The sequence below is a fragment of the Xenopus laevis genome, chromosome 1S (genome assembly GCF_017654675.1).
Source record: "Xenopus laevis strain J_2021 chromosome 1S, Xenopus_laevis_v10.1, whole genome shotgun sequence".
Taxonomy (NCBI): Eukaryota; Metazoa; Chordata; class Amphibia; order Anura; family Pipidae; genus Xenopus; species Xenopus laevis.
The window spans coordinates 98,213,526-98,240,243 of record NC_054372.1 but is presented as its reverse complement, the minus strand read 5'-3'; the positions used below and the strand labels follow the sequence as shown (position 1 = coordinate 98,240,243).

At 38.0% G+C, this 26,718-nt stretch overlaps 2 protein-coding genes across 2 annotated transcripts; both read right to left on the bottom strand.

Moving 5' to 3' along the window:
• Nucleotides 1-1,978: 1,978 nt before the first annotated feature.
• Nucleotides 1,979-14,101, bottom strand: gng10.S (guanine nucleotide binding protein (G protein), gamma 10 S homeolog). The gene is made up of 3 exons (XM_018239969.2): nucleotides 13,736-14,101; nucleotides 6,923-7,083; nucleotides 1,979-2,743 (listed from the first exon to the last, which is right to left on the bottom strand). The coding sequence occupies exons 1-2, from the start codon at nucleotides 13,814-13,816 to the stop codon at nucleotides 6,958-6,960; spliced, it is 207 nt and encodes a 68-aa protein (XP_018095458.1). The 5' UTR covers nucleotides 13,817-14,101; the 3' UTR covers nucleotides 1,979-2,743; nucleotides 6,923-6,957.
• Nucleotides 14,102-17,640: 3,539 nt separating this feature from the next.
• Nucleotides 17,641-26,313, bottom strand: dnajc25.S (DnaJ heat shock protein family (Hsp40) member C25 S homeolog). Its single transcript, NM_001095911.3, has 4 exons — nucleotides 25,900-26,313; nucleotides 25,210-25,362; nucleotides 20,640-21,110; nucleotides 17,641-17,956 (listed from the first exon to the last, which is right to left on the bottom strand). The coding sequence occupies exons 1-4, from the start codon at nucleotides 26,257-26,259 to the stop codon at nucleotides 17,834-17,836; spliced, it is 1,107 nt and encodes a 368-aa protein (NP_001089380.2). The 5' UTR covers nucleotides 26,260-26,313; the 3' UTR covers nucleotides 17,641-17,833.
• Between the last annotated feature and the right edge of the window lie 405 nt (nucleotides 26,314-26,718).

The following is a 26,718-nucleotide window of genomic DNA, read 5'->3' as shown; positions in this document are numbered from 1 at the left end:
TTATCCCACCATAAGAAACAAAAACAAGTACTGTATATAGCCAACTTCAAGCACAGAAGCTATGATTTGTTGTCCACTGAGGCCTGTGACTGTTGCCTGTCTTATACATAGTCTTCTAACAGGCCAGAACACTGGAGATTCCAAGAGATGGTTATTTTATCCCGTAGTCTACCAACAGAGTCTGCTGATCCTATCTAGTTAATTGCCCCAATTCCTTGCACATGGCAGGGTAAGGTTTGTAGGGACCCATGTGGTGTTTTTTAGTTTCCCCAACCTAAACCCCATGGAGTTTGTAAAGAGAACCTTGTAGTCTTTAGCCTTTGTAAGGTACATCTTTCAATGCATGTTTTTCTTTAGTGTGAATTCAGCTACAGAGCAGCCAATTGAGTGTCTTCACTTCTGAGCTGACTTATTCATTTAGGACTTTTCAATCTTGAAGAGGGTGACTCCAGTGGACTTCAGCAAGTAATTAAATGGAGGTGCAAAGATGCTCTTGTGTTAACAGGGCTTCTTTGCAGATGTATAGGAAATTGAGTGTCAGCTAATTAAAGGGTAAATAGACAAGTGATCATTTCATAAATATGGGATATCATAACCAAATTATGGAGTATGTAAAAATGTTGTAGAATTTAGTGTAGTGGATATATTTTTACATAGGAAACCAATTATAAATCAAATTTCTTCCAGGAGACCATAGGAGTCATTTACAACATAACATGATTGTGCACCCTGCCTTTCAACCAAAATTAATTGCCACAGGTCTCTGTACTCCATTTTGGAGCACATAAAACTGCAGCCTCTTCAGTGAATAGATGGCTGCATGGCATGCACTCTGCACATGGTAATGACATTGAAGTGCTGCACCTTCTGATGCTGCGCTCTGGACCTCTTGCAGGATTCCACACTGAAGTGCTCTCTGCACAAAGCAGTAAGGGGCCAAACCTGAGGATTGATGAAGTTTATACTAAAGTAAGACATCTGCTTTTATGGTAGGTATATATTTATGTTTTGTTTTTAATTTTCAATATACATTTTAGATTGCACCCCTTCAGAGAAGCAGATTTCAAGGGACCAACCCTCAAACCCTTGTTCTTCAGAGGAAAAACATTGGTATTCCCATGATCAGAAGATTCACTTTAGTATGGTTACTAACTGCTTCAGCAACATGTTGCCCCGCTGGAGACTTATGTGATCAGAAGAGATTGCTTAGTTATACACTCTGCTACACAGATATGCAGAGTAATACATTATGTGATAAATGTTGGGAAAATGAGTGAGAAAGCAAGTGCCAAGGGACCTGTGACTGTGCCTGGAGAAAGTCAGTGTTTGGAAAAGTGCAGCAGTGAAGCTCATTTAGAAGTAGGATGGGTGGTCTGGTTGATAGAGAGGAATTATCTCTGAAATTTGAGTAACAGGGTGCTAACCTTGTGGTGAACCTGAGATAGGCCTTGTGGTAGTAAAGTAAAGGCAAAGACTTTACCACTTGGCTACTATTATAAAAGTGAATTTCCCCCCAAAACTTCACAATCCATCATCCAATACTAAACAACAGTGAATAAAGTCTGAGCTCACACCTGCGCTATGTTTTAAAACAGGAAAACAGTATATCCAGAGATCTCAACCCAAAAGAAGAAAGCTTTTATATGCAAGAATTCCAGGAAGATATTATGGACAAACTGAATGCCATGTACTCAGCTGTACGTTATATGCTGCTGGTTCCCTCTTTATTACTGTATGTATTTATTAATCCATAGAAAAGCCCAATGTATGTTACTATGATCCCCTATAAAAAAACAACATGTAATTGAGCTAAAAAAAGTGACATTTACAGACTTTCCAGAGTCTACTTCTAGAACAAATACATTTCATATATTTATTTTCACAAGTCTTTGTTTAAACTTCTCACCACAGTGAAACAAACCAAACCAAAGAGCCCTTTGTATTTGCATGGGGAAGAACTGTGTACAAGACACACAAATATTAACTCTTAGTTTAATTATTACATTGTTACTGAAATTACACATAATTGTTTTATTACATTTCTGTAGAAATTATGATGTACAATTAGAATTGTATAAACAGAATGTGTTCAGTAAAGGCTGTTTACACAAGTACAGTTAATACACCATTCTTGTTATGTTGATGAGTTTACATTTGCATGTTCAGCCAGAGCATACAATAGGTTTCCTTGGGCAAAACCTGGGACTACACCTCAGCTGTTGCTGTATATGTCACCTTTAAAAAATTGTCAGGGCAAAAGGTTCCAGTAAAGTAAGTATTAATGAGAGGATCGTTCACATAAAAAAGTGTGATTCAATTCATTTGTAACCCTGCCTCACCTTAGTAACCAATCAGAAAGATAGATAAAAGGCCTTCTGAGAAGAGATCACAAACAGCCATGATCGTCCTGGGCAATGCTTAATATAACTCTGTTCATAATAAGCCCCAGTGTGTCATGCACCATCTGGGGATGTAAAATAATAATATAATCTGTATAAAAGCCATTCTCTTAGAACAACATACTGTAGTATTTATAACTAGCCAAAACAGTGTCGCTACCTAAAAAATGTTAGCCAAAACATTTTTTTCATTGAGTCTTATTTATTTCCAAATATTACCAAAATAGTTCATAAAACACCCTATGAAATAATTAATAAATATAGAAAGCAGTTTTGCCACATCAGTTGGAATGGCACAGGAAAGGCAACCAGTCTTCTTCCAAAGCAGAAAGTGGGAAACAGACCTAAAAATAAAGAGACTTGTTTCATAATGTTATATATATAACAATTGATATCTTATATGACTTTAACATAGTTACCCACATATGAGAAGATTTTAGAACTCTTTGCTACTGCACCCCCTTTTTTTTAATTTAAAGGGGAAGGAAAGGCATAATTACTGGCGGTGTTAAACATCCCACGGTTATTATAATTACTTACGTGAAACCCCAGGATGTACAAGGTCGGGTCATGTATGACCATCTAAAATGTTGGGAGAGTTTTGTATAAATAGAGAAAATGATCGCTGTATCTCCCATAGGGAAATGCTGCATTCAGAAATCCCAGAGTAACTCAGCTAGCAGGTGACAAATCACCCAGAATTAATTCCCATTCACTTCAAGGGCAATAATAACACCCTACCTTTGAGTATACTGTGTTCTAGGCAATTGCAGCTGACGTGAATGGGAAGACATTTTTAAATATGGGTCTGTGGTCTGGAAAAGGAACTGAAACTATGGTCACAAAACTGCTACGTGTTCTGTGAATGTAGCATGATGGTCAGGGATGGAAGACTGCCAATGAGGGTTGTTCCATTTCATATACTGTAGTTGGAGGATGGAAGGTGCTCTAGCAGTGGGGACTGACAATATAAAAGGAGTACTCATATGGGGAAGGTGCTGTAGGAAACAGAGTATAATTATTCCTTATTATTGAAAGGAAGGAGAGGAAGGTAAATACAACCCTGGAAATATAATGCTTATGCTTGATAGATCCAGATACATTAGTATCACATGCAAGATCAACATACGGCCTCATTTTTTGGGATTTTTGAGGACATTACTGGTTGTGAGAGTGGACAGAGGCATAAAACACAGGGGCCATGTTTTTCTGCATGTTTTTCAGCTACAGGAGCAGTTTTGTGTGTTAGCGGGGCACTTGCATGCACAGCCCCATTGTCCCACAATATAATAGGTCTTCGTCCTATTACAGGTCTTAGACCTATTATAGGTCTTGTATCCCTGATTTAGGACAATAATTCAACACGTAGTTTAATGGTCATGGCCCTCAATCTACTTGCTAATTATACAGTAGGGCATAGAAGGGCATTTGTGGCACAGTAGAAGAGGAGCCCGGTAGTGAAATGGCCCTCTCGTGCCCTAATTGCATTTTTTACACTCGAATACCTGGATATAGGAGTGCAGATTATAAATAAGCATCTAAATATATGCACAGAAAGGGGCTCTATGTGCTTGTCAATAGGGGAATATGGGCATGCCAGTCTCTATTGTGGAACCCCACCCAGCTCTTAGAGTTCAGTTATTTCAGAAAACATTTGTTTCTTAATATAAGGCCCTTTCCAACATATTTGGTTTGTTCTAATTGGCATACACATTTACTCTAATGACCTACCTACTAGCAACAAGGAGTTTTCTCTATGGATCATCTACTGTTCTATTTGTAGTAAAGAGAATGTTCCAACAGGGGCATTATTGTTATCTTTATATATTTGAGATATGCAACTTGATTATTGATAACTTAATATGAGAAATAATTTATGAACCTGTAATTTTTTTTCTATTAAGGGATTGCATTTACTTGGCCTAGCCAATATTTTTAAACTGTGAATTACAGGTCCAGAATTTTAATTAGTATTTTCTGCATTGTACCTAAAGGTTTGCATTAACTGGGGGCTTCTGACATTGAGTTTAAATTTTTCCTTATAAAACAGCTATGATGAATGTAGGGACTCATAGGTCTAGTGTGTCCCTATGGCTTTAAATCCCTACACCTACCTTATCTCCCTAGTTGCTGGGCAGATGCCCATGTATCTAGTTATGTTATTTACATAATTCAGTTATTGCCCTTTAGTACTATGACCACTTCCTGCCACACTTTAATATAGCATTTGGTTAGGGGTGGTTCTATCTTTTTGGCCTTCAGATTGCTAACCCAGCAGGATGTGCTCCATGAAGCCTGGGATCAACACAGCCCAGTAAAGCTGTGCTGCCTGAGAGGGACCTGTACCTCTAGCGAAAGTTGGGGAGCAGGGGCCTCGTGAATAATGCTTAGCCAGGGATAGTTTAATTATTTAATAGCACTTTCTAGGAAAGAGAGTCAGGTCTACATATAAAGAGCAGCCTGTGCTCCAACAAGGATTGATGGCAGGCAACAGTTCTCCCCTAAGCTCTGATTTGCCTAAAGTGAAGATACCGCAGTTTTAAAGAGGGATTCAGGCATAGGGATCAGGTCTTCTCCCTGCTCCATTTCACTGTATGGGACCCAGACCACAGACATTTACAATCTAGACATTTACTTTAAACTTCCTTAGCTGTCCACATGGATTTACTGTCCTGGTATTTACCATCTTGCACCAACTTGCATCTGTGTTTAACCATGTGGATCATTGTCTTTGACAATAAACTTTGTTTGCTACAAGAACTTCCTGGAGTCATTATTTTTTATAATTTTTTTATGCACAGAAGGTGAAGTGAGTTACAGATCAACTACATCTCCCCTTTATATCTTCCACCTAGCAAAGGCCCATTCTTGCATGTTAGAATCAAGTGTAACCCTTGCTCTGCTGTATCTTGTTGGATTTTACCTATTATGGTTTAATATGATTTAATATAGCCCAAAATAATGTTACATGAATTAATTATATACACACAGAACATGCATAATAAGCAGTGGGTTGAAGATATAACTTGAGATTATGTCAGTAAACTGGACAAAGAGTTATTATTTCATGAGCATGAAATTAATTATCTCCTTTTTATACAGAACTTCTTCTTATTAATAGAGAGATGAACATGTGAATACAGATCCTCAAGTGTGACCTTATAGGATTGTACCTGCAGGGCTTCACAACTATTTCCTAAAAAGGCTGCTGCAATGAACACAGGAATAGCAGATCCAAGTTTAATCAGTTTGTCACATTTGATGGAATAACAGTTTGCTCATCAAGTATAAAATACCAGTATGGTTTGTAACCACTGCTGTGTACAGAGACCTTTCTAAACTGATCAGATAAAATGTCTTCTTAGAGCAACCTATATGTCAAACTTGCCTTGGGTAAACTTAAGAAGCTCCCAGAAAGCTTAATGATGGGGCTAAAATATACTACTAGATCTGCAGTGAGCCTAAGCCTTATGGTACAAAGAAAGCACGACCTCTAAAGATGTCCGCACACATGCAGATTTAAGATAACAATTGGCAGCTTATCTGCACATGTAGGGGGGCCCTGATATATGTCTACCCGACCAATATCTGGTTGAAAATTGGGCAGCTGTCAATTTGGCAGGTTTGATTTTCCCAATGTATCGAGGATCGCACCTGTGTGTTGTAGTGGTCACCACAGACATCATAGTGCCAATTATCATCTGATCATTGGCCCATGGGATGATATCAACCTGATATTGTCCACCTCAACATACATAATACCTTATTGACTTATCAGGTAGGCTTATACCAATTAAGGCTAAAGTTAGCCACATAACTTAAGGATTCGGCAGTTTATCTGCCTATATATGGGGACCTCAGACAGGCCCACCAAAAATCGGGCATATGTAGATTGGGCAGATTTTATGTACTGTTGGATCGAGGACAACATTGGCTAGTTGACGTGGTCTTTGCTTCGACAATTCGCAAACTCACTGTTTTAATGTGGCCATTTGGAATCTAGGGCCCAATATCGTCCACCATAAGTGGGCATATCGGGAAAAGATTCGCTCATTTGGTGACCTCATCTTCTTGATGGCCTTCTCAACTGAACTCATATGTTCAGCAGTCCATATCAACAAATAAGGCACACACAATTTTGCACTCACATAATTCAGTCACTCTTCAATATGATAAATTGGGGAAAAATACTCAAAATAACAAAAACCCTTTGTTTTAAGCAAGATGAACCTGTGGAATTTTTTAAAATCTTTTTTTTACATATGTACATGCTACCTATTCAAAATATAATGTATAATGCACAACCTGCTTTGAAATATATGGACATTAGAAGCCACCCATTATTTTTGGGACCAAGGATTTACAAATCTAGAGGTAGTCTGTACCATGCATAAAATATATATAGTTAAATTTCTCCCTCTAAGAAATCAGTGAACATGTAAGGATACATTTCACTGTATATACCAAGCTCTTGTGTATGATATGTGTATTTGGTTTCATAAATAGAGTACCTGAATACTTACATTAGTGACAAATGTTATATAATGGCAGAGGTTGTTCAGAGCAATGCACAGGATCTTGGCTCTCGGAATGGGTTGCTTCCAGCAGGCATTCCCACCAGCAGTGCATCCTTACAAGCATTCTGCATGCAATACTGCTGTAGTTCTGCTGCTGCTTGGGAGACCTACAGTACATAGAAATACATGTCATTTTATTTTAAAACACGTCTTTTGTCATCTCATTTTGTCATCTTCATAGGAGATGTCAGGGAGTCCTGAGGTATTGTATCAATAGGTATTGATATGGTGTGCTAAGCTTATACAATATTATATATCAAATTAGATAATGGTAAAATTAATCCATTCAATAATTCTATTGGCACCTACGTGTATATTTGATCATCGCTGCCTACACTTTGCAACTGAATTGATCAGAATATATAAAGGCAAGTATGGCCTATTGTGAATTTGGAATGGGTGTACCCATTTTAAGACTTTTAGACAGAGCACTGAAAACCATTTTAGCATAGAAGTCTATATACTTGTAATGAGTCCACAGTCATACAAGAAATGATCCAGGGTGAGTAGTAAACACATATTTACCCTTACAGGCCAAAGTATTTATCTAATCAAATATTATATTGTGTCCAAAATGTTAGTTCATTTTAGGACACTTGATAAAATGCCTTAATTAGGACCAAAACACAATATGCAATTAGATCATGGCTCTCCTTTTAAGCTTGCTAAAAAGTATTTAAACATGAAATTAACCCAATAGGATTCTTTTGTCACCAATATGGATTCATGTGACTTAATTACCATTCAGTAGAAGGTAGTGCTTTATTATAACAGAGAAAAAAGGAAATCATTTTGAAAAATTAGAATTCTTTAAGTAGTTCCTATTTGTGGGAGTACTGCCTTTTAAATATTAAAATTTCTGCATATAGGTCCCATACTTTAGTACAAGCATAACAGCCCCAAGCCATGACGCTACTTCCTCTATGCTGTGGCATTTGGCCTGATTGCTGTATCATGAAAATGGGGTCAGTTTTGGAAAAGTTGTCAGTATCCTTTTACATGCCTTTGAGGCTCCTTGCCTATTTAAACATACAGTTATATACAGCAGCATATAAACTTTTGAATAGAGGCAGCACTTTGCCATCAAACTAAATTAAATAGCCCATTAAGGGCTTTAATTTATCCTAAGTATAATGGCACATGAAGTACTTTCAGGTGCTTTGAGCTCCATCTTTTTGAACAGTGACTGAGATTTCCCTCTTGACTTTCACTGTAAAAGCCTATTAGTGATTGGTAGAGTTAGTAGTCTGGCCATAAAGGCAGACAGCACTATCATGCAAGATTTCCCAGGGACATCAGCCTAGGAGAATTCCCATCAGCCCATCCTCATTTCCACCATGGGTCTATGTACGAACCACTTACCTATAGCAGAACCAAAGTCTCAGTTATAAGGATAGACTGGCCAAGTTGGGGTTGTTCACTCTGGAGAAGAGGCGCTTAAGGGATCATATGATAACTATGTAAACATATAAAAGGGGATCATAAAATAATCTCTCTAATGCTTTATTTATCAGTAGGTCCTTCCAGCTGACACATGGGCACCCATTGCTATTATTAGAAAGGAGGTTCCGGCTACATATTTTATAGCGAGAGCTGTGAAGATGTGGAATTCTCTCCCTGAATTAGTTGTACAGGCTGATACATAAGAACAACTTCAAGAAGGGGTTGGAATACAGGGTTATGGGAGATAGCTCATAATACAAGTCCAGGGACTAGCCCGATTGCCATCTTGGAGTCAGAAGGGTTTTTTTTTTCCTTCCTCTGGATCAACTAGCAGTTAGACAGGTTATATATAGACATAAAAGTTTGACCTTGAATGATGTCTTTTTTCAACCTAAATTACTATGTATATCTAGTTGCTGTAAGCTTGGGGCACTAGGATATCCGTTTCTCTATGGGCCTAAGGAGACTCAGTCCAACACAGCTTCAATTTTTCTTGTATCTCCTGTAATATATGGACTGAAACAATAATAAAATGCAACCCCTAAGGCCCTATTGACAAAAGGTCAGAGAGAGCCGAAAACATTCCCAAACATTATAGTCAATTGTCTTTCCAATAATAAAAGTTTTAAAGTTCCAGGAAGACTTGAAGGTGTTGTCCATCTCTGTGAATATTTGATTCCCCTGAAGTAAGTGGCTGCTCAGGGAAATACACTGTGAAAAAAAATAAACCTATTCATTGCAGCAGTAACTTGGGAGTGAGGAGCTGCCATCACTTGATGCACTGAAGCCGTTACTGGAGATTACAATATAAACCAGTGCACCAATTTAACAGGTTGATTGAAGAAATGCAGTTTTTAAAAGATCTAAATGTATTTTGTGCACAATCTCCCATTTCCAATTATTCTGGGATGATTCTGGCAAGCAGAGAATCCTTATCCTGAGTGCTAACAATAGATCAGTTGTAATATTACAGGTATGGTCCAGAATTTTTGGGACCTGCAGTTTTTTGGATAAGGGATCTTTCCGTAATTTGGATCACCATGCTTCAAGTCTACTAAACAATAATTCACACAATAAAACCACTAGGATTGTTTTTCCTCCAATAAGGATTAATTATTATACAGTGGTGTGAAAAACTATTTGCCCCCTTCCTGATTTCTTATTCTTTTGCATGTTTGTGACACTTAAATGTTTCTGCTCATCAAAAACCGTTAACTATTAGTCAAAGATAACATAATTGAACACAAAATGCAGTTTTTAAAGGAAGGTTTACGTTATTAAGGGAGAAAAAAAACTCCAAATCTACATGGGCCTGTGTGAAAAAGTGATTGCCCCCCTTGTTAAAAAATAACTTAACTGTGGTTTATCACACCTGAGTTCAAAAGCTTTGGGACTCCAGCGAACCACAGTGAGAGCCATTATCCACAAATGGCAAAAACATGGAACAGTGGTGAACCTTCCCAGGAGTGGCCGGCCGACCAAAATTACCCCAAGAGCGCAGAGACAACTCATCCGAGAGGCCACAAAAGACCCCAGGACAACATCTAAAGAACTGCAGGCCTCACTTGCCTCAATTAAGGTCAGTGTTCACGACTCCACCATAAGAAAGAGACTGGGCAAAAACGGCCTGCATGGCAGATTTCCAAGGCGCAAACCACTTTTAAGCAAAAAGAACATTAAGGCTCATCTCAATTTTGCTAAAAAACATCTCAATGATTGCCAAGACTTTTGGGAAAATACCTTGTGGACCGACGAGACAAAAGTTGAACTTTTTGGAAGGTGCGCGTCCCGTTACATCTGGCGTAAAAGTAACAGCATTTCAGAAAAAGAACATCATACCAACAGTAAAATATGGTGGTGGTAGTGTGATGGTCTGGGGTTATTTTGCTGCTTCAGGACCTGGAAGACTTGCTGTGATAGATGGAACCATGAATTCTACTGTCTACCAAAAAATCCTGAAGGAGAATGTCCGGCCATCTGTTCGTCAACTCAAGCTGAAGCGATCTTGGGTGCTGCAGCAGGACAATGACCCAAAACACACCAGCAAATCCACCTCTGAATGGCTGAAGAAAAACAAAATGAAGACTTTGGAGTGGCCTAGTCAAAGTCCTGACCTGAATCCTATTGAGATGTTGTGGCATGACCTTAAAAAGGCGGTTCATGCTAGAAAACCCTCAAATAAAGCTGAATTACAACAATTCTGCAAAGATGAGTGGGCCAAAATTCCTCCAGAGCGCTGTAAAAGACTCGTTGCAAGTTATCGCAAACGCTTGATTGCAGTTATTGCTGCTAAGGGTGGCCCAACAAGTTATTAGGTTCAGGGGGCAATTACTTTTTCACACAGGTTTGGATTTCTTTTCTCCCTAAATAATAAAAACCCTCATTTAAAAACTGCATTTTGTGTTATCTTTGACTAATAGTTAAATGTGTTCGATGATCAGAAACATTTTGTGTGACAAACATGCAAAAGAATAAGAAATCAGGAAGGGGGCAAATAGTTTTTCACACCACTGTATATTAGCTGGGATCAAGTACAAGGAACTGTTTCATTATTACAGAGAGAGAAAGGAAATCAATGATCAAAATGAAGTCTGTGGGAGATGGCATTCCCATAATTCGGATATTTTGGATAATGGGTTTCCAGATAACAGATCCCATAACTGTAGTTTAATTTGATCTAAATTCTTTGTAACAGTTCAGTGTCCTTTACTGATAATGCACATTTGAGTGTAAAACGACAATGTTGCAGGTCGCACAATAACCCAATGTGATCCCTGCTCTTCCATCTCTTCTCGTGATTCCAATGATGCTCCAGTTACAATCCTTTGATTGTTTGCAAATGGTAGCCTTTAGGCAGTGGGTGGTTTCCATACTGCACAAGTCCCTTCAATGAGCCAAACTCTCTGACAGCTATAGAGTGTGTTTGTGTTGCAGCAGCCAGAGGTCAGGAGATCCATCTCTGTGCCATGCTTGTGTCAAAGTTTTTAAGATCTGATTAAAATAATCATATGAGAACTTCCGCATTATGTATCTTATCTGGATGTTCTCTTTTTTTTATCATGATCCAAAAAACTGCTTTAAGCACATGACAAACTATTTCAGGCAAATCAAAGGGAACACATTTATTTTCAGCAACACTGCACAATAAACTGAACATTAAAATTACATACAATCCCCCTTGTGTGGGGGTTGTAATAGATTAAGAAAAAAAAAAAAAGAGATTATATATATATATATATATATAATAAATTTGGTACAAACCGCACTCAAAGGACTTCATATATGAAAAAAGAAAAAAATACTTTATTTCAACGTTTTGGCTCCTCCACTCGAGCTGTCTTCAGGAAGTAGACTTCCTGAAGACGGCTCGAGTGGAGGAGCCGAAAAGTTGAAAAAATTTGTTTTTTTTTGCTTTTTTCATATATGAAGTCCTTTGAGTGCGGTTTGTACCAAATTTATTGTATGACCCTTTTTACCGGCACCTAGGCATTTTTTTGTTCACTCACCATTCAAAGGTATTCTCGCCGGGTGCTAAAAAATAAATCAATAAAAAGTTCAAAGAAACCGTGAGTGCTTTCTTTGAACTTTTTATATATAGATATATATATATATATATATATATATATATATAGATATAGATATATATATATATATATATATATATATATATATATATAACATATATTTATTATATCCTGTACCTGAAATCACAACTGATTTTAAAGCCCCATATCAATACAAGCATTACTTACTACATGTATGAGATCTCTTACCACAATGTTCACGACCTGGAGGTTTTCCAGATAAGGGGTCTTTCTGTAATTTGGATCTCCATACCTTAAGTCTACTAAAAAAAATAGATTGTTGACACAATAAACTTTCTTCACTTTATTATTGCCAGGTGGAAGTTTGCCTTATTGAGTGTCTGCTCCATATTGGTTTCGTAGTATTGTTTTTCTTCCAATAAGGATTAATTATATCTTAGCTGGGATCAAGTACAATTGAATCTTTTATTATTACAGTGAAAAAGGAAATATGTTTTACATTTTTGAATTATTTAATAAAATGGAGTCTATGGAAGGCGGCTGTCCTCTAATTCAGAGCTTTCTTGATAATGGGTTTCCAGGTAACGGATCCCATACCTGTAATAATAAAACAGTAGCTTGTACTTGCTGGTAACTAAGCTGCATGAATCCATATTGGTGGTAAAACAACCCTATTGAGTTTAATTCATGTTTGAATTATTTTTTATTAGACTAAAGGTATGGTGGTCCAAATTATGGAAAACCCTGGGTCCCAAGCATTACAGATAATATATATATGTAGTCTATGGGAGATGGTCTTCATGTAATTTGGAGCTTTCTGGATAATGGGTCCCATACATGTAGCTTCAAACAGATTCCATACCTCTCTGACACTGCATCTCACAGCTGCTCCTATTACTTTCCCCATGCACAGCTGTCAAACTAGGGCAGCCAAGGAGAGATAGAGATGACCACTGGGCCACTGACTCAAAAAACTTCTATTAGTTTTTTTCAGCAAAGTTGCTATAGCAGTGACACTATAATAAGGGCCTCATTTGCTTTTTAATTCTAATATGATTAGTTCTGCACTTTAAAGAATAGATAGATGATTACTTCATCATTTGAAACAAAAAAGACCTAGCCCTGAGGCAGTGGTGTAACTCAAAGTTACTGAGCCGCACAGTAAAATCATTTTTGGGGATTCTGCTTCATTTTGGGACTTTTTTTTTACCCCACACTGAAACTGCTTATCAGTCAGTGCCCCACTGGGCTCCTTCAGCAGTTGCAGGATATGTTTCCTCTATACCTGAGGTAGAGAAAAAACTGGCTGAGGCCTTGCATTCCCTGTGCAAGAACTACAATTAGAGTCTATTTCTGAATGCTTAGTGGTAGAACTGGAGTCTGATAGAGAAGCAAGTGTGGATGTGGCATTAGTTTCCTGATTCCAGACTTGAACGTCAGTTAACCACTATATCAGTAATCACACTGGCACGTTACATCTGTTTGTATTTTAGAAAAAAAGAAAGAAAATTTCTTCCGTGTGACATAAAGGAAAGCTATAATAAAAGAGCCTGGCTTCAAAATGACAATGGTGCCACCGGGAAACCTACAAGCCATTGCCATTCTGAGATCTACAAATCCCATTACCTTTGCCAGTGGATGCTGGGAGTTGTAGTCTAGTTACAGCAGCTGATTCAAGCTCTGCAGATACTAAATTAAGTTATGGACAAATACAGTAGTGTACTGTGCTAAGCAAAGGAAGTTTGTGTTTGCATCAGCTGTATTCCCTTACCTTAATCCGTTCCACGCTGGCTTCCAGCTTCAGCTGCTCCACCACTCTCTGCATTGTACTGAAGTTAGAGCTGGAAGACATTATTGCCAAGGGGATGCACTCAGTTAATGGATAAGTGATGAAAGCTGCACCCAGCTCCTGCTGCAACACACAGTTGTGATCCCTGGAGAGATCTGTGGCAGGAAATGATCTCACAGACAACTTCTAAACTCCCAAACTGACTCCTACCCATCCTGCAGCCCTCAAAGTAACACAGCTTGCAAGCTCCTCCAGTATTCAATGCCACTGGTTTTTATTTAGGGGCCATCTGCTGGTAGCTAGTGGGACTGCACATCAACAGCAAGGGAAATTGGATATTTTTTGCAAAATGTTGAAAGAAGCAGTAAAAATTCCTCCTTATTAATGATACAGAAGACAGCAGATATGAGCGGAGGGCTGTTCCTCAGTCTGTGCTTATACACAGGCCAAGAGGCAGCCCAGTATAACACTGGTGCTAGAGAGCATCTGAAGCCTTGATTCTACTTATACTGTAACTTTATGCAATTATTGTCATTGCAAGTTTCATTCTTTCCTGTAATTTGCACTCAGTACACACAGTCTGGAGGTTGGCGGAGATGCTGGGAGTTGTAGTACAAGTTGTAGTCCAAGAGCTATATAGCCAGGTCAAATAGTACTGCCTTGGCTGGCACTCAGTGTCAGACTGGGGCACCAAGGGCCCACCAGAAAACTTGATATCAAGGGCCAAAAGCTTTTTTTTTTTTTTTGGAAAAATCTGTTATCCCCATGTTTAGGAGATTCATTGTTCAAATCCAACTGATTCATATTACAAAAACAGCACTGTTCTTTGCCCACTATATGGCAGTTTACAAAGATCTATGGGAAACATTTCATACACTGAGATATCACAGACGTCAGCTCCCAAACTCTATGTGGGCAGCTGTGCTCTGCTGTGTGTTCTGTTTGTTGCATTATTGCTAGTACAAAATGTGTGAGAGCAGTACATTAGATACATAACACTGCAATACAATGTATACAGACAGGTTAAAATAGAGTTCAAAGGTTGAACGTGTTGGGCGTGTGTATTTTTCCAACCTAACTTACTATGTAGACTGCAGAGGATAGGACAGTGTACAACCCAGATTATGTAGTTGTTTTGTGTAATTTGTTGAGCCTTGCTCTCTTATATTTACACCCCTGCTTGTCTGTAGTAAGGCATTTCACTTTTCTTTTACCGGACCCATCACAGATACATAAACTCCTCCCTTTTTACTACTGGGAATATGCACAACCTGAAAAAGTAGACAATGTATTTTAAACTGGAAAAGAAAAAAGTGAAAAAAAAAGTCATGGTGGTAAGTCGTTTCACAAATGACTAATTTGCTCATCTATAACCTGGAGCACTCGCATTTACATTAGGCATACCTCCCAACTGTCCCGTTTTTCAAGGGACAGTAACGATTTTGACAGCTCAACTAGCAGTCCGGGGTTTGTTACTGAAATGTCCTGACTTTCTCTTTGATTTCCTGCACTAAACAGCCAGAAAAAGTTACAAAGTTTCTAACTTAATTGGCTTTCGTCAGAGAGCCCAGAATAGATACTTAGATACTTTTGTAACAATATAAGATAAGCAGGTCTCTTAAGAGAACGTAGCTTCACAGTTTAAAGGACAATTCACCTTCATTAGCAAAAATGTAATAACACATAAAAAACACAGAAATGTGTTCAAACTTTCATAACCTGCCAAATTTTGTAAAATGAACATGGTAATTAGCGGGTGTGGCCACAAAATGGGCATGGTTATAACTTTTCTCTGCACGGCAAATCTTTTTGTCCCTCTTTCTATTTTCAAAATGTTGGGAGGTATGCATTAGGGGCTGTGCGATTTACTTTGTTTGTGTAAAACGCCTATGTGCAAACTCTGAATGTTTCCTTTGCGTTATTAGAATTGCAGAAGTGAAAAGAGTTTTTTGGAGGAGCACTTGGAAGAGCTTTACCCAGACACGAGGAACACACATAGCCTGATATAAATGCTAGTGCTACAGATATAGTGTCAGACTTGCCTGCCAGTGGACATTTGCCCATTTTGGAGCACAGAGGATTAACATTTGGTGTCTGTGGGTGTTTTTGCAGCAACTTTTTACCCATCACTATTCTAGAAAATATCTCTGTACTGGTATTTTCTCTGATCAAGCTTACTTATCAGGGGGTATGTCTCCATTTTCCCCTCTTGAGTAAAAGTTCATCCTGGGAGGGGAATCCTTGTCTCTAGAAGATATTCAGGTAGCCAAGCTACAAAGGCTGTGCCTCTGGCAAGCTGTATGAAACAGATGTATGTACAATTAAGAGTTAATGTAGCCCATTGTTTTCTGTAATATCTGTACTATCACAGCTGAATGTAATCGATGAATGTAGGTGCAAAGCAACAAATTCATCACTAAGTTCAATACATCAAGTTACCTATATCTAGGTAGCAAGTTACCTAGATATAAATCTCTGTATAAACCAGATACTTACAATTTCTATCGCACACATGCAACCTTTACACCCAGTGACGTAACTACCATATAGCAACCCCCCCCCACCACCCACTGATAACGGGGTCTGCTGGATGGTTCAACCATGCACCCTTGTTCCAGTCTGTGCCGGTCTGCCTTGAGCCACGGAAAAGGGGTCGGGTGGTCAATGTGGGTGGTGGCTGAGTGTTCAAGGTATCACTGTTGACCTTCTGGTGTAAAAACAGAATAAACTACAGTCAGAACAAAAATGAACTACCACTGCCATCATATCATCAACTGCATCATATAACGGTACATCAGATGTACAAACTAACCATTATCCATGGATCCAAACCTAAAAATAGACACACAGCCAGATAAGATATTAGGGGGTGTACGGAATATGACACAACTTTAGGGGTATCACACACAGGGCATGCCACAGGGGACCCCAAATGTTCCCCTTGTTGAAGGGCTCCAGAGGAAAAAGTGTGTTTCTAATGGCAGCCCTGTCCTATGCACTTCCACCCCATAGGCCTGAGGCATGACCACACACCATCACCCAAACACTTTCACTGCTTGAATCTTCAGAGCACGGGTTCACGGCTCATCAAGCCAGCCGTACGCATTTTGATGCATGCGCGCATCGCTAAATAGATGCCGAGGCCTTCACCTCACTGCAAGGTGGGTGATCGTCCTTCCTTGCCGACACGGAGCGTTATTCCTGTTTGATTATTTGGTTTGACTTCGGCTTGTACCTTGACTCTAGGGTCGCTAAAGTACTGGTATAGCACCCGTTATCCAGAATACTCAGGACCTGGGGTTTTCTGGATAAGGAATCTTTGCGTAATTGGGATCTCTATGCCTTAAGTCTACTAAAAAAGATGAAATATTAAATAAACACGATAGGCTGGTTATGCTTCCAATAAGGATTAAATATATCTTAGTTGGGATCATTATTACAGAGAAAAGGAAATCATTGTCTGTGGGAGATGGTCATCCCGTAAATTGGAGCCCAGAAAAACAGATCCTATACCTGTATATCCATAGCAATATAAATTTAGCCTGACAGCAAACTGGAGAATCACAGGATAGGAAAACAGCCCTGGTACTTTCCGGGTGTCCGTGACGGCCATTCCTATAACTCCCAAATCCTTTGTATGGGCTAAGGATACCATTTTCTCTCTCTCTCTCTCAGCAGCTGCTGTTATCCTGCTCAGCCAAAGACAGCTCAACATCTACAATACATTAATTGGCCTGCACTCTCGAGGCCATGTTCTGATTTGTCATAATAAAAACACTTTCTTATAAACCTGTAATTGAAATATGTACCGGTTACAAAGTAGATCATCTGAATGTACCAGAAAGGTAATTTCTATATGGTTACAGCCACAGAAACCAAGCAAAACATTTGGTATCATTATTTAATGCTGTTTCAGCATATTAAAACGATTTGTGCTCATTAAAAGATTTGCATGATTTTTATGGTATTAGTGTGAAGAGATCTCGTAATTCATCAGATCACACCGACATGATGCAGCAGATAAAAAACTTAATTTATTTGTATGAAAATGTAGGTTTGCATCATGACAACACAACATGATCAGTCATCTGCAAATGTCAGTCTGCCTGGACCCTCATTCTTCATCCACCTTCTGTATCGTTTCCACCGTGGGTCTGAAGCCATTTTCTTTTTCGTTTCTTCTTCCTGTTCTTGTCTGTAGACCTATAAAAAAATAAATATTTATTAAATACAAGCATTAGATACACCGGGTCCATTCTGTTGAAACCACCAGCAGTGCTCTAGTTTCTGCAAACTACAGCTTTAGAAGTAAACTAACAAAATCGTGTACAGTAGAACAAGTAGAGAAAAAAAACACACAGAACTCAAGGGAGGTGTGCAACAATACTCTAGCATTTTTTTTTACATTATGTGTAGTTTTCTGAAGTTTTCTACAGACTTAGTTGCTGCTTACCCTTTCATTACAGCCTGCAACTGGTTGTTTAAAGAGAAATACAGCACCCCACTCTATCATGATGATAAGACATGCTGTTTGGAGAACAGTGTGTGGCATATGCACACTGCTACTTCCTGTGCAGAAGGATGTGCCCATCAAAGCCAGCAACATGAACTTGCCCTGCAGATAGCTAAAGTTCTCAAGTGTGCCTCACCCTTCCAAAATTGCTGAGTAGTAAAGTCCCAAACCAAGGTACAGGCTTGAAAGAAAGAATAAGCAGTGGGGGCATTAGGGGTGTCAGCTTTTACAAAATAACCATTTTAATAGGGTGCTGCGTTTCCTTCTTCTTCAAGCAAACCTACCAGTTGTCCTGGATTCTTATAACAGTCTCACACAGCAAACCAAAGTATGGTTGGGGGTTACCAAAAGGAAGTGGTGTTAATTGCAGGTATGGTCTGAAAGGACTTGGCATGGGACTATGTGCAAATCAGGAATGTTGGTAAAGGTATGATTTATGTTCTTAAAAGATGTGCTGTCCTCATTTACAGGACAGCGGAGAGGTTTGAGTACACAAAAATAGTAGGGGAGAAACAAAGGCATTTGATTACAGTATAACTTTCAACATAACTCCCCATAATGTGATTTATGTAAGGACAACTATTATGCCAACACTGACAAAATTCTATGAATGGAAAAGAAGAAAAAAGTTCCCTTATGCAAGAGAGAATGTGGATTTGTATATACTGTATAGGTTTTCAACACTGATCTAATAAACTAAACATGATTTAAGATTTTATTTACACCTGAATCCATTTTTCCCTAAAGAAAATGAGTATTTAACACTTCAGTTTCCCTGTGTCTTTTCTCCTGCATGGAGTGCTGGTTTAAAAACTTTTTGACTTTCATTAGTAGAAGTAACTAGTAATCTGTAACTAAAATTGGGCATAAAGGGCCCAATAAAATCTTATGGACTACCTGCACTACTTCAAAATGACTTTATTTTGCCTTTAAAGTTCCCCTGACACCTGAAATAAGTACTTCACAAAAATACTGCATTTATGTTATTTAAATGATTCTCCTGATAAGCAAGCACTCTGACAGAGTGTAATAAAAGACCTTTGCTGAGCCTTGAGCCTCAGATTAATGAAAGTGTTTAGGTGCCCATATATGGGCTGATAAAAAAGCTGCCAACAGGCTGAATCAGCATCTTACCAGCCCATGTATTGGGCCCTCCAATGGAACTGCCTGACTCATATTTGGCAGGTTTCAAAATCCTTGCCAAAGGTGGGCATATCGGGGAAAAGATTTGTGTATTTGGTGACCTCACCAAAAGAGCAGATCTTTTTGTGTATGGCCATCTTTAGCTTACAGCCATTAATCTGGCACACAAGAACCAGTAGCATCTATTACACTCCATGGAAGAGGTTACTTTTATACACACAATAGAGGGAATGTTTGCTCTTTGAGAGAAGTTGTTTTTACTTTTACTCTTTCCGGAAGCAATTACCAGAACTTTGGTTATTACTATATATATATATATATATATATATATATATATATATATATATATATATATATATATATATATATATATATATATATATATATATATATATATATATATATATATATATTCAACTACAAGAGGTCCTCTGCACTCAACCCATTATCAATATATTTAAGACAGCGACATTTTGTATATATATATATATATATATAATATTATTAAAAGACCAGCAAAAATCGTGTATGTAATATTCAAAAAGACCAGCAACACGGAGTTTTGATGAAACAAATCAAACGTTTATATTTTTAAAGTGCATATACAGCTTTAGGCTGTATATGCACTTTAAAAATATAAACGTTTGATTTGTTTCATCAAAACTCCCAGTGTTGCTGGTCTTTTTGAATATTACATACACGATTTTACCGTGCACCTGGGTTCTCAACGATTGAAGTGGTGTGCCACCCTACGCATAAATATATATATATATATATATATATATATATTTACATACACAGTTTTTTGAGCACTTTGAAATGGGGCATAAGGGTATATAACAATCCTACCTGAAATTTTTCCTTGCAGTCTTTAGTGCTACCTTAGTTCCCTGAATGGCCACCACTATATACCAACTTGTAGCAAAACAGTAACGTCACTCATAAAAACTCCTGAACAATGCCTTTTATTAAGCCACTACTTTAAAAGGCAGGGAGGGTTTGCCACTGAAAGGCTAAATTCACTACTTAAGACTGTCTGTGCAGTCAAAAAGCCAGAAACTACATGTTAGTGCTGTTCCTGTTTCTCATATAGATCTCCTGATAACATTTAATTGCAGTTACAAATTCGCCAATACCCTATGGTTGCTTACATTTAAGCTGAGACAAATAACCGCTGCAGTAGCTATTTGACAACTGTCACTTCCCCAGCTTAATTCCTCTTTCACTTACCTCATAATTCTCCTTTATCCACAACTTCTGCTCAAGAAACGTATTTTTACGGTGTTCTTCCAGGGTGTCAAACTGAGACTGTGACATCTTCATATATTTCCGAATGAGATATAGCTTTTCTTCTTCACCATACTCTTTTCCCTGAATATTGAAGGTATATATCCAGCGGACATACCAGGAGATATACTTGAACATGTAATAGGGGAACAATATTATTTGAAACAAGAGTATATCAAATATTTGAGGCTTTTGATAACCTCCTTTGATGTCTATTTTGTTCTTTATAATATCTCTGATTATCTCTTCTTCTTCTGACTTGATTTCTTCTTTAGACCTCCTGTTTTTCCCTTTTTCTTTGGTTCGGTTAAGCAAGCCTTGCTGCTTCGCTATTTCCATGGCTTGGATTCTGTATTTTGTCACTGTTGCCAGATAGTTAATGGCTTCATTGTAGCTACTCCACCAGCTGTAGTACTGAAAGATTTGCAAAAAAAAAAAAAACCTTAAATGTGAATAAATACATATCAACTTTAGCTTCATGTACACACTTGATGTCTTTTGTGATCATCAAACTCAAATCAATGCAAACAAATATTTCAGTTCTGGTCTATTTCAGATAAACAAAAATAATTAGGCCACTATTTCCCTCTGGATATATCCCAGGTGTGGCTCCAGCAATGCATGTACTCCTAATTGAGGAATCAACAGTGTAAAGGAAAACCATTCTATTATTGTATATCTTATCTTTGTTACAAGAAGAAAACATATTGGCATGGCCTGATATTAATGGGGCAATGGAGGATAAATGGTGCTTTAAAGATAGAATATTTCCCGCCGGATACTAAACAGAAAAAACAATATTCTAATAAAGTATGACAAAAGACTAGTTAAAAGCCTAGTAACAATAATAAAACTCCTGCTGTGTTCATCCATATTTTACCAAAAGGCTAAGGAGAACAATATCCGTAAAGTAATTTAGAGAAATTTATTTTTCTGGCGTTACTTGCCTTTTAAGATTTCTGGGGTATACAATAAAAATGCAATGATAGAATATGCCAAAGCTGACAGTTTGTAAGTCTTAGGAGGGGTTTAATTTGTCTGTAAGAATATGCCAAAGCTGACAGTTTGTAAGTCTTAGGAGGGGTTTAATTTGTCTGTAAGAATTTTCATTCACCCAGGTCATAATGTAAAGATATCTGCTTCACCACTCATTCGAGCAGCTTCCTCGGTTCAATTGGCATCAGTGGTGTTTAACAAATTAGCTACATATATCACCCTAATTGACAGGTAGAATCTAAAATAAAGCACATCGTGGGGAAAAGAACAATGAATTGGCTCTCAGCTAGAAAATCCACTAGAGGCACACAACCTCTAAACAAACATTTATAACCCAGCCAATTATTCATTACCCGTTTTAATGGTATGTGGAAGTTTGAGATGCTGCTGTTGTCTATACATTGTATACTTTTTCATATAAGAGCAACTTTAATTTTACTATAACCATAAATGTAAATATCAGAAAAAACTTCTTGGTTTATTAAGGTACAATTTGAAAAAAATTATGTTGATCATCTACAAAAAGCATTCCACTGTAATACCGACTCAATACAACTTGATCACCCAGATGTGTTCTTAGTGGCTTATTTTGGTTCACCAATCACATATTGGAATTTTCAGGGAAGGATGGCAGGTATACAGATTGTGTCGGATACCCACTTATTCAGTGGTAGAGCCTTCAAATCCTACCCTTTGAATACCGGACCAAAGTATACCATATCCAAACAGAAAAATCATTATAGAAAAATATGTAAAAATATATGCACACATAATTTGCTTCTATTACAAATATTAAGCTGAGCATTAACTTCAAACTAAGTTCATAAAACCTTCCTTACCTTCCCTCTTTCTTGTAATATCCAGCAGGAATGATTTGTACAGAAATAAAAATAGAGGTGGTGTTAACAAATTTCTTTTAAAGGATCACAACTTTCCGCTCTTCTAACTCTACCCATGCCTACATCAGCTTATATCATTTTATCTGGCCACATTCCATCACCCTTTGAAACATTTTCCATTCATTATGCTCTTTGTGATCCAAAATAAGTCTTATGTTTTAAAAAAATTCAAATCGATATTGGTCTCTTACAAAAAAAAAAAATTCTAAAACCCCTCCAAACAAGTAATCAACTAGAAAAATGTGTATTATAGTAAACCCAGCCATTAAAGGAAAACTATACCCCCAAAATGAATACTTAAGCAACAGATAGTTTATATCAAATTGAATGACATATTAAAGAATCTTACCAAACTGGAATATATATTTACATAAATATTGCCCGTTTACATCTCTTGCCTTGAACCACCATTTCGTGACTCTATCTGTGCTGCCTCAGAGATCACCTGACCAGAAATACTACAACACTAACTGTAACAGGAAGAAGTGAGGAAGCAAAAGACAGAACTCTGTCTGTTAATTGGCTCATGTGACCTTACATGTGGTTTGTATATGTGCACAGTGAATCCTACGATCTCAGGGGGCGGCCCTTATTTTTTAAAATGGCAATTTTCTATTTATGATTACCCAATGGCACATACTACTAAAAAAGTATATTATTATGATAATGGTTCATTTACATGAAGCAGGGTTTTACACATGAGCTGTTTTACTCAGTATCTTTTAATAGAGACCTACATTGTTTGGGGGGTATAGTTTTCCTTTAACTAAAAGCTGCTCTTAAAATGAATGGCATGATATACCTAAAATTGTTCTTATGATTTTATCTTAGTCATCAATAGAGCATAACAGGTTTCCAATTCAGCAAAATCTTTTGTGGAGCGTACAGAGACACACTTATTACATGAAAATGTATTACAAATCTATGGTTGCCATTTAAAAAATGCATCTGGAATGCAAGTTGTGTAGAAAGCAGCATATTCAGTAGAATTCCATAAAAATATTGTAAATTGTATTTGCTTAGCCAGTTCCTATGCACCTTTACTATACTATTGTCAATTTCTAATATGTGACCATTCTTAGTATTATAATTTAATAATTAATTTTTATCTTCACAAGGGCAGCACTCCGCTTATATGACTTGTCCCAGGTGCACGTTAAATAGTTCAAATATTCCAAAAAAGACCAGCAACACTGGGATATCTGTGCATCAAAATTAAATGAATTGTTCAGTGTAAAAATAAAAACTGGGTAAATAGATAGACTGTGCAAAATAAAAAATGTTCCTAATATAGTTAGTTGCCAAAAATGCAATGTATAAAGGCTGGAGTGATTTGATGTATAACAAGTCAGTCAGAACACTACTTCCTCTTGGTTTACACTGACTGGTTACCCTGGCTACCAGGCAGTAACCAATCAGAGACTTGAGGGGGGGCCAAATGGGTCATATCTGTTGCTTTTGAATCTGAGGATCAATTGCAAACTCACTGAACAGAAATGTACCATGTGGACCCCCTTCAAGTCGCTGACTAACTCAGAGTTATAGAGCTGAAAAGCAGGAAGTTGGATTCTGGCTGTTTTATTAGACATCTGTTCACTCCAGCCTTTATATATCACATTTTAGGCTAACTAACTATATTAGAAACATTTTTTATTTTGCACAGCCCATCTATTTACCCAGTTTTTATTTTCACACTGAACTATTCCTTTAAGGTGTATTCACATTTGCATGAATAGCCAATGTGTCGTGTGTCCACGCAGGGACCTGTCATGAGGAAGGTCCCCTGCACACCGCCATCTGGTGGTGTGAAGAAATACTGCACTTGCTGTTCAAAAGGAGTAGAAGAAAAATTTTGAACTGACATTCCTTATATGGACTTATAACGTCATTTTGGTGGCCAAATTCACTGATGGGGGTGGGTATATAGTTGTAACACAAATACTGTACTGTATCCTTGAGAAAGGTCCCCATGTGGGACCAAAACATCGGATAATATGTATATTTGTGTATAATAAATCGACACATCTTCACTACAATTCAGAGTGTGCTGATCTTCTGTCTATATATAGATAGATAGATATTATACATGGGTGTGTACAGATAGGTCTGTTTATGTATGTGATATATATGCACTGGGGCTCATTTGGAGGGGTTGAATTAGATGAAATTTTGTCTTTTTTCAACCCAAATTTACAGACTATGTAGCATGTATCCAGATCTGTTAGGGTAACTCAATATTAGGTATTTTAGAGTGGATATTCGGTTGTGATGCTGTTGTGCATTCACATTTCAACTCTTTATGAGACATGGAAATTTGAGCCAATGGCTGGAAATTTACCAGTGATTCCAACAATAATATACTAGTATCAACTACTGTATGAAATTAGAACAGATTCCAGTTTTAGTTAGTGACCCCCCCCCCCTTTCTAAAACTGCACCAGGCAGACATGAGAAGGTGATAAAATTATTTTAACTTAAAAACAATTGATAAAAAAGTCTTTATTTCCGGTGTTATATCTGAAAAAAAAATGTAAAGAGAAAAAAATATCTGGAAGGTAAACAACCCCTTTAAGAAACAAGCCCGTGTTTAGGGAACATTACTAGTGTCTCAGTATTACCTGGAAAATTGAAACGGCGCATACTGACACCAAGATAACTATTCTCACATCTACTTTTGGTGCCAGGCGTCTGCTGTAGTAGTGATAGTAGTGCCTGTAGTACTCTTCAGGATGATCCAACATGTAATCATAATCCTTACGAGTTTCTTCATCCTGGCCAAGATATAAAAGAAATGTCAAGTTAAAACAAAACCAAACAATACTTATTTTCAAAACTTTTTTATTGGTTAACAGCATTACATTCACTTACATCCAAACAATACTTCTAACAGCCTTATGCTGCAAAGTCTACCAATTGACTCCATATCGGTTCTAGGAGGTCCCCCGTAGGCTAAAACAGCACTTCGGCAAGTTTTACATGGTGAATGGTCGAAGTTTTAAAGAGACAGTACATGATACATTTCGAAATTCGACATTTTTTTCAAATTTGAATGGAAGTTGGACGATTCCCTAGTCGAAGTACACAAACAATATCTCGAAATTCGAAGTTTTTAACTTCGAAAAACTCACTTCGACCCTTGGTTAATCTGCCCCTTAGTGTGAACTCCACCAATAGGCTTGGACATGGGTTTTCTTTCAGCTGCTGATGTTATTGTAGTAAGTGATATCTGGAGGCTACAGTCTAGACATCTTTACAAGTACAGCTAATTCATTGGCAACCCCCTTTTACATGCTCCCCTTCGCATTCACCTTTAACGTCTCGTATGCTGTTGCTACTAAGATGAATTTTTCCTGCGCGCTCTCCCTGGTTTCCCCGTCGGGTCCAAGCTGATCCCCGGGCCGATATCGATCAGGATGATACTTCCGTGCCAGCTGTCGGTAAGCTCGGGCTATGTCTCCCTTGTTCGCATCTCGGCTTACCCCCAGCACATCATAGCACACCTGCCGCCCACAGTACAAGCCCTCTGTCAGCGCTCCTGCACGGCCGCTTAGGAAGAGCACAGACAGGGCCACCAAGAGAACCCACCTGGGCTGCATGGGGGGTCCGGGAAGGAGGAGGAAAAGACCGCAGCAGCCTGGAGATTCCTCCGCCTTCCCCAAGGCCGCCATGTCAGCACCAGCAGCATCACATGCAACGTGACACGCGTAAAAAAAAAGATAACTTCCTGTGCCAGAAGGGACTTTTTCCGGGAACGTACACGTTCCCGGAAGTGGTTGGACCCCTATGGAGAAGAGATGCTCGGTGACTTGGGAGGGCGGGGCTAAGTAGGACGTGGAAAGGGGTGCAGCAAGAATGTTGGCGTGGGAACAACTAATGAGAGAAATGAGACAATACAAAGCGAGATTCTTTTCCAGATTAGTTGCAGAGTGTGACCCTTATTCAGGGCCGCAAGGACTTTAGTGATATTGGCCCATTAGGAATTAACATCCATGAAAGCATTGTTAGCATTCTGTTATATGGAAACTATCATATAAATATTAATTGATAAGAAAATGTATATTGTTATATTTAACAAAGCACTATTTCATGTTACCTTAAAATATTAAATAAATATGTGAATGAAACAA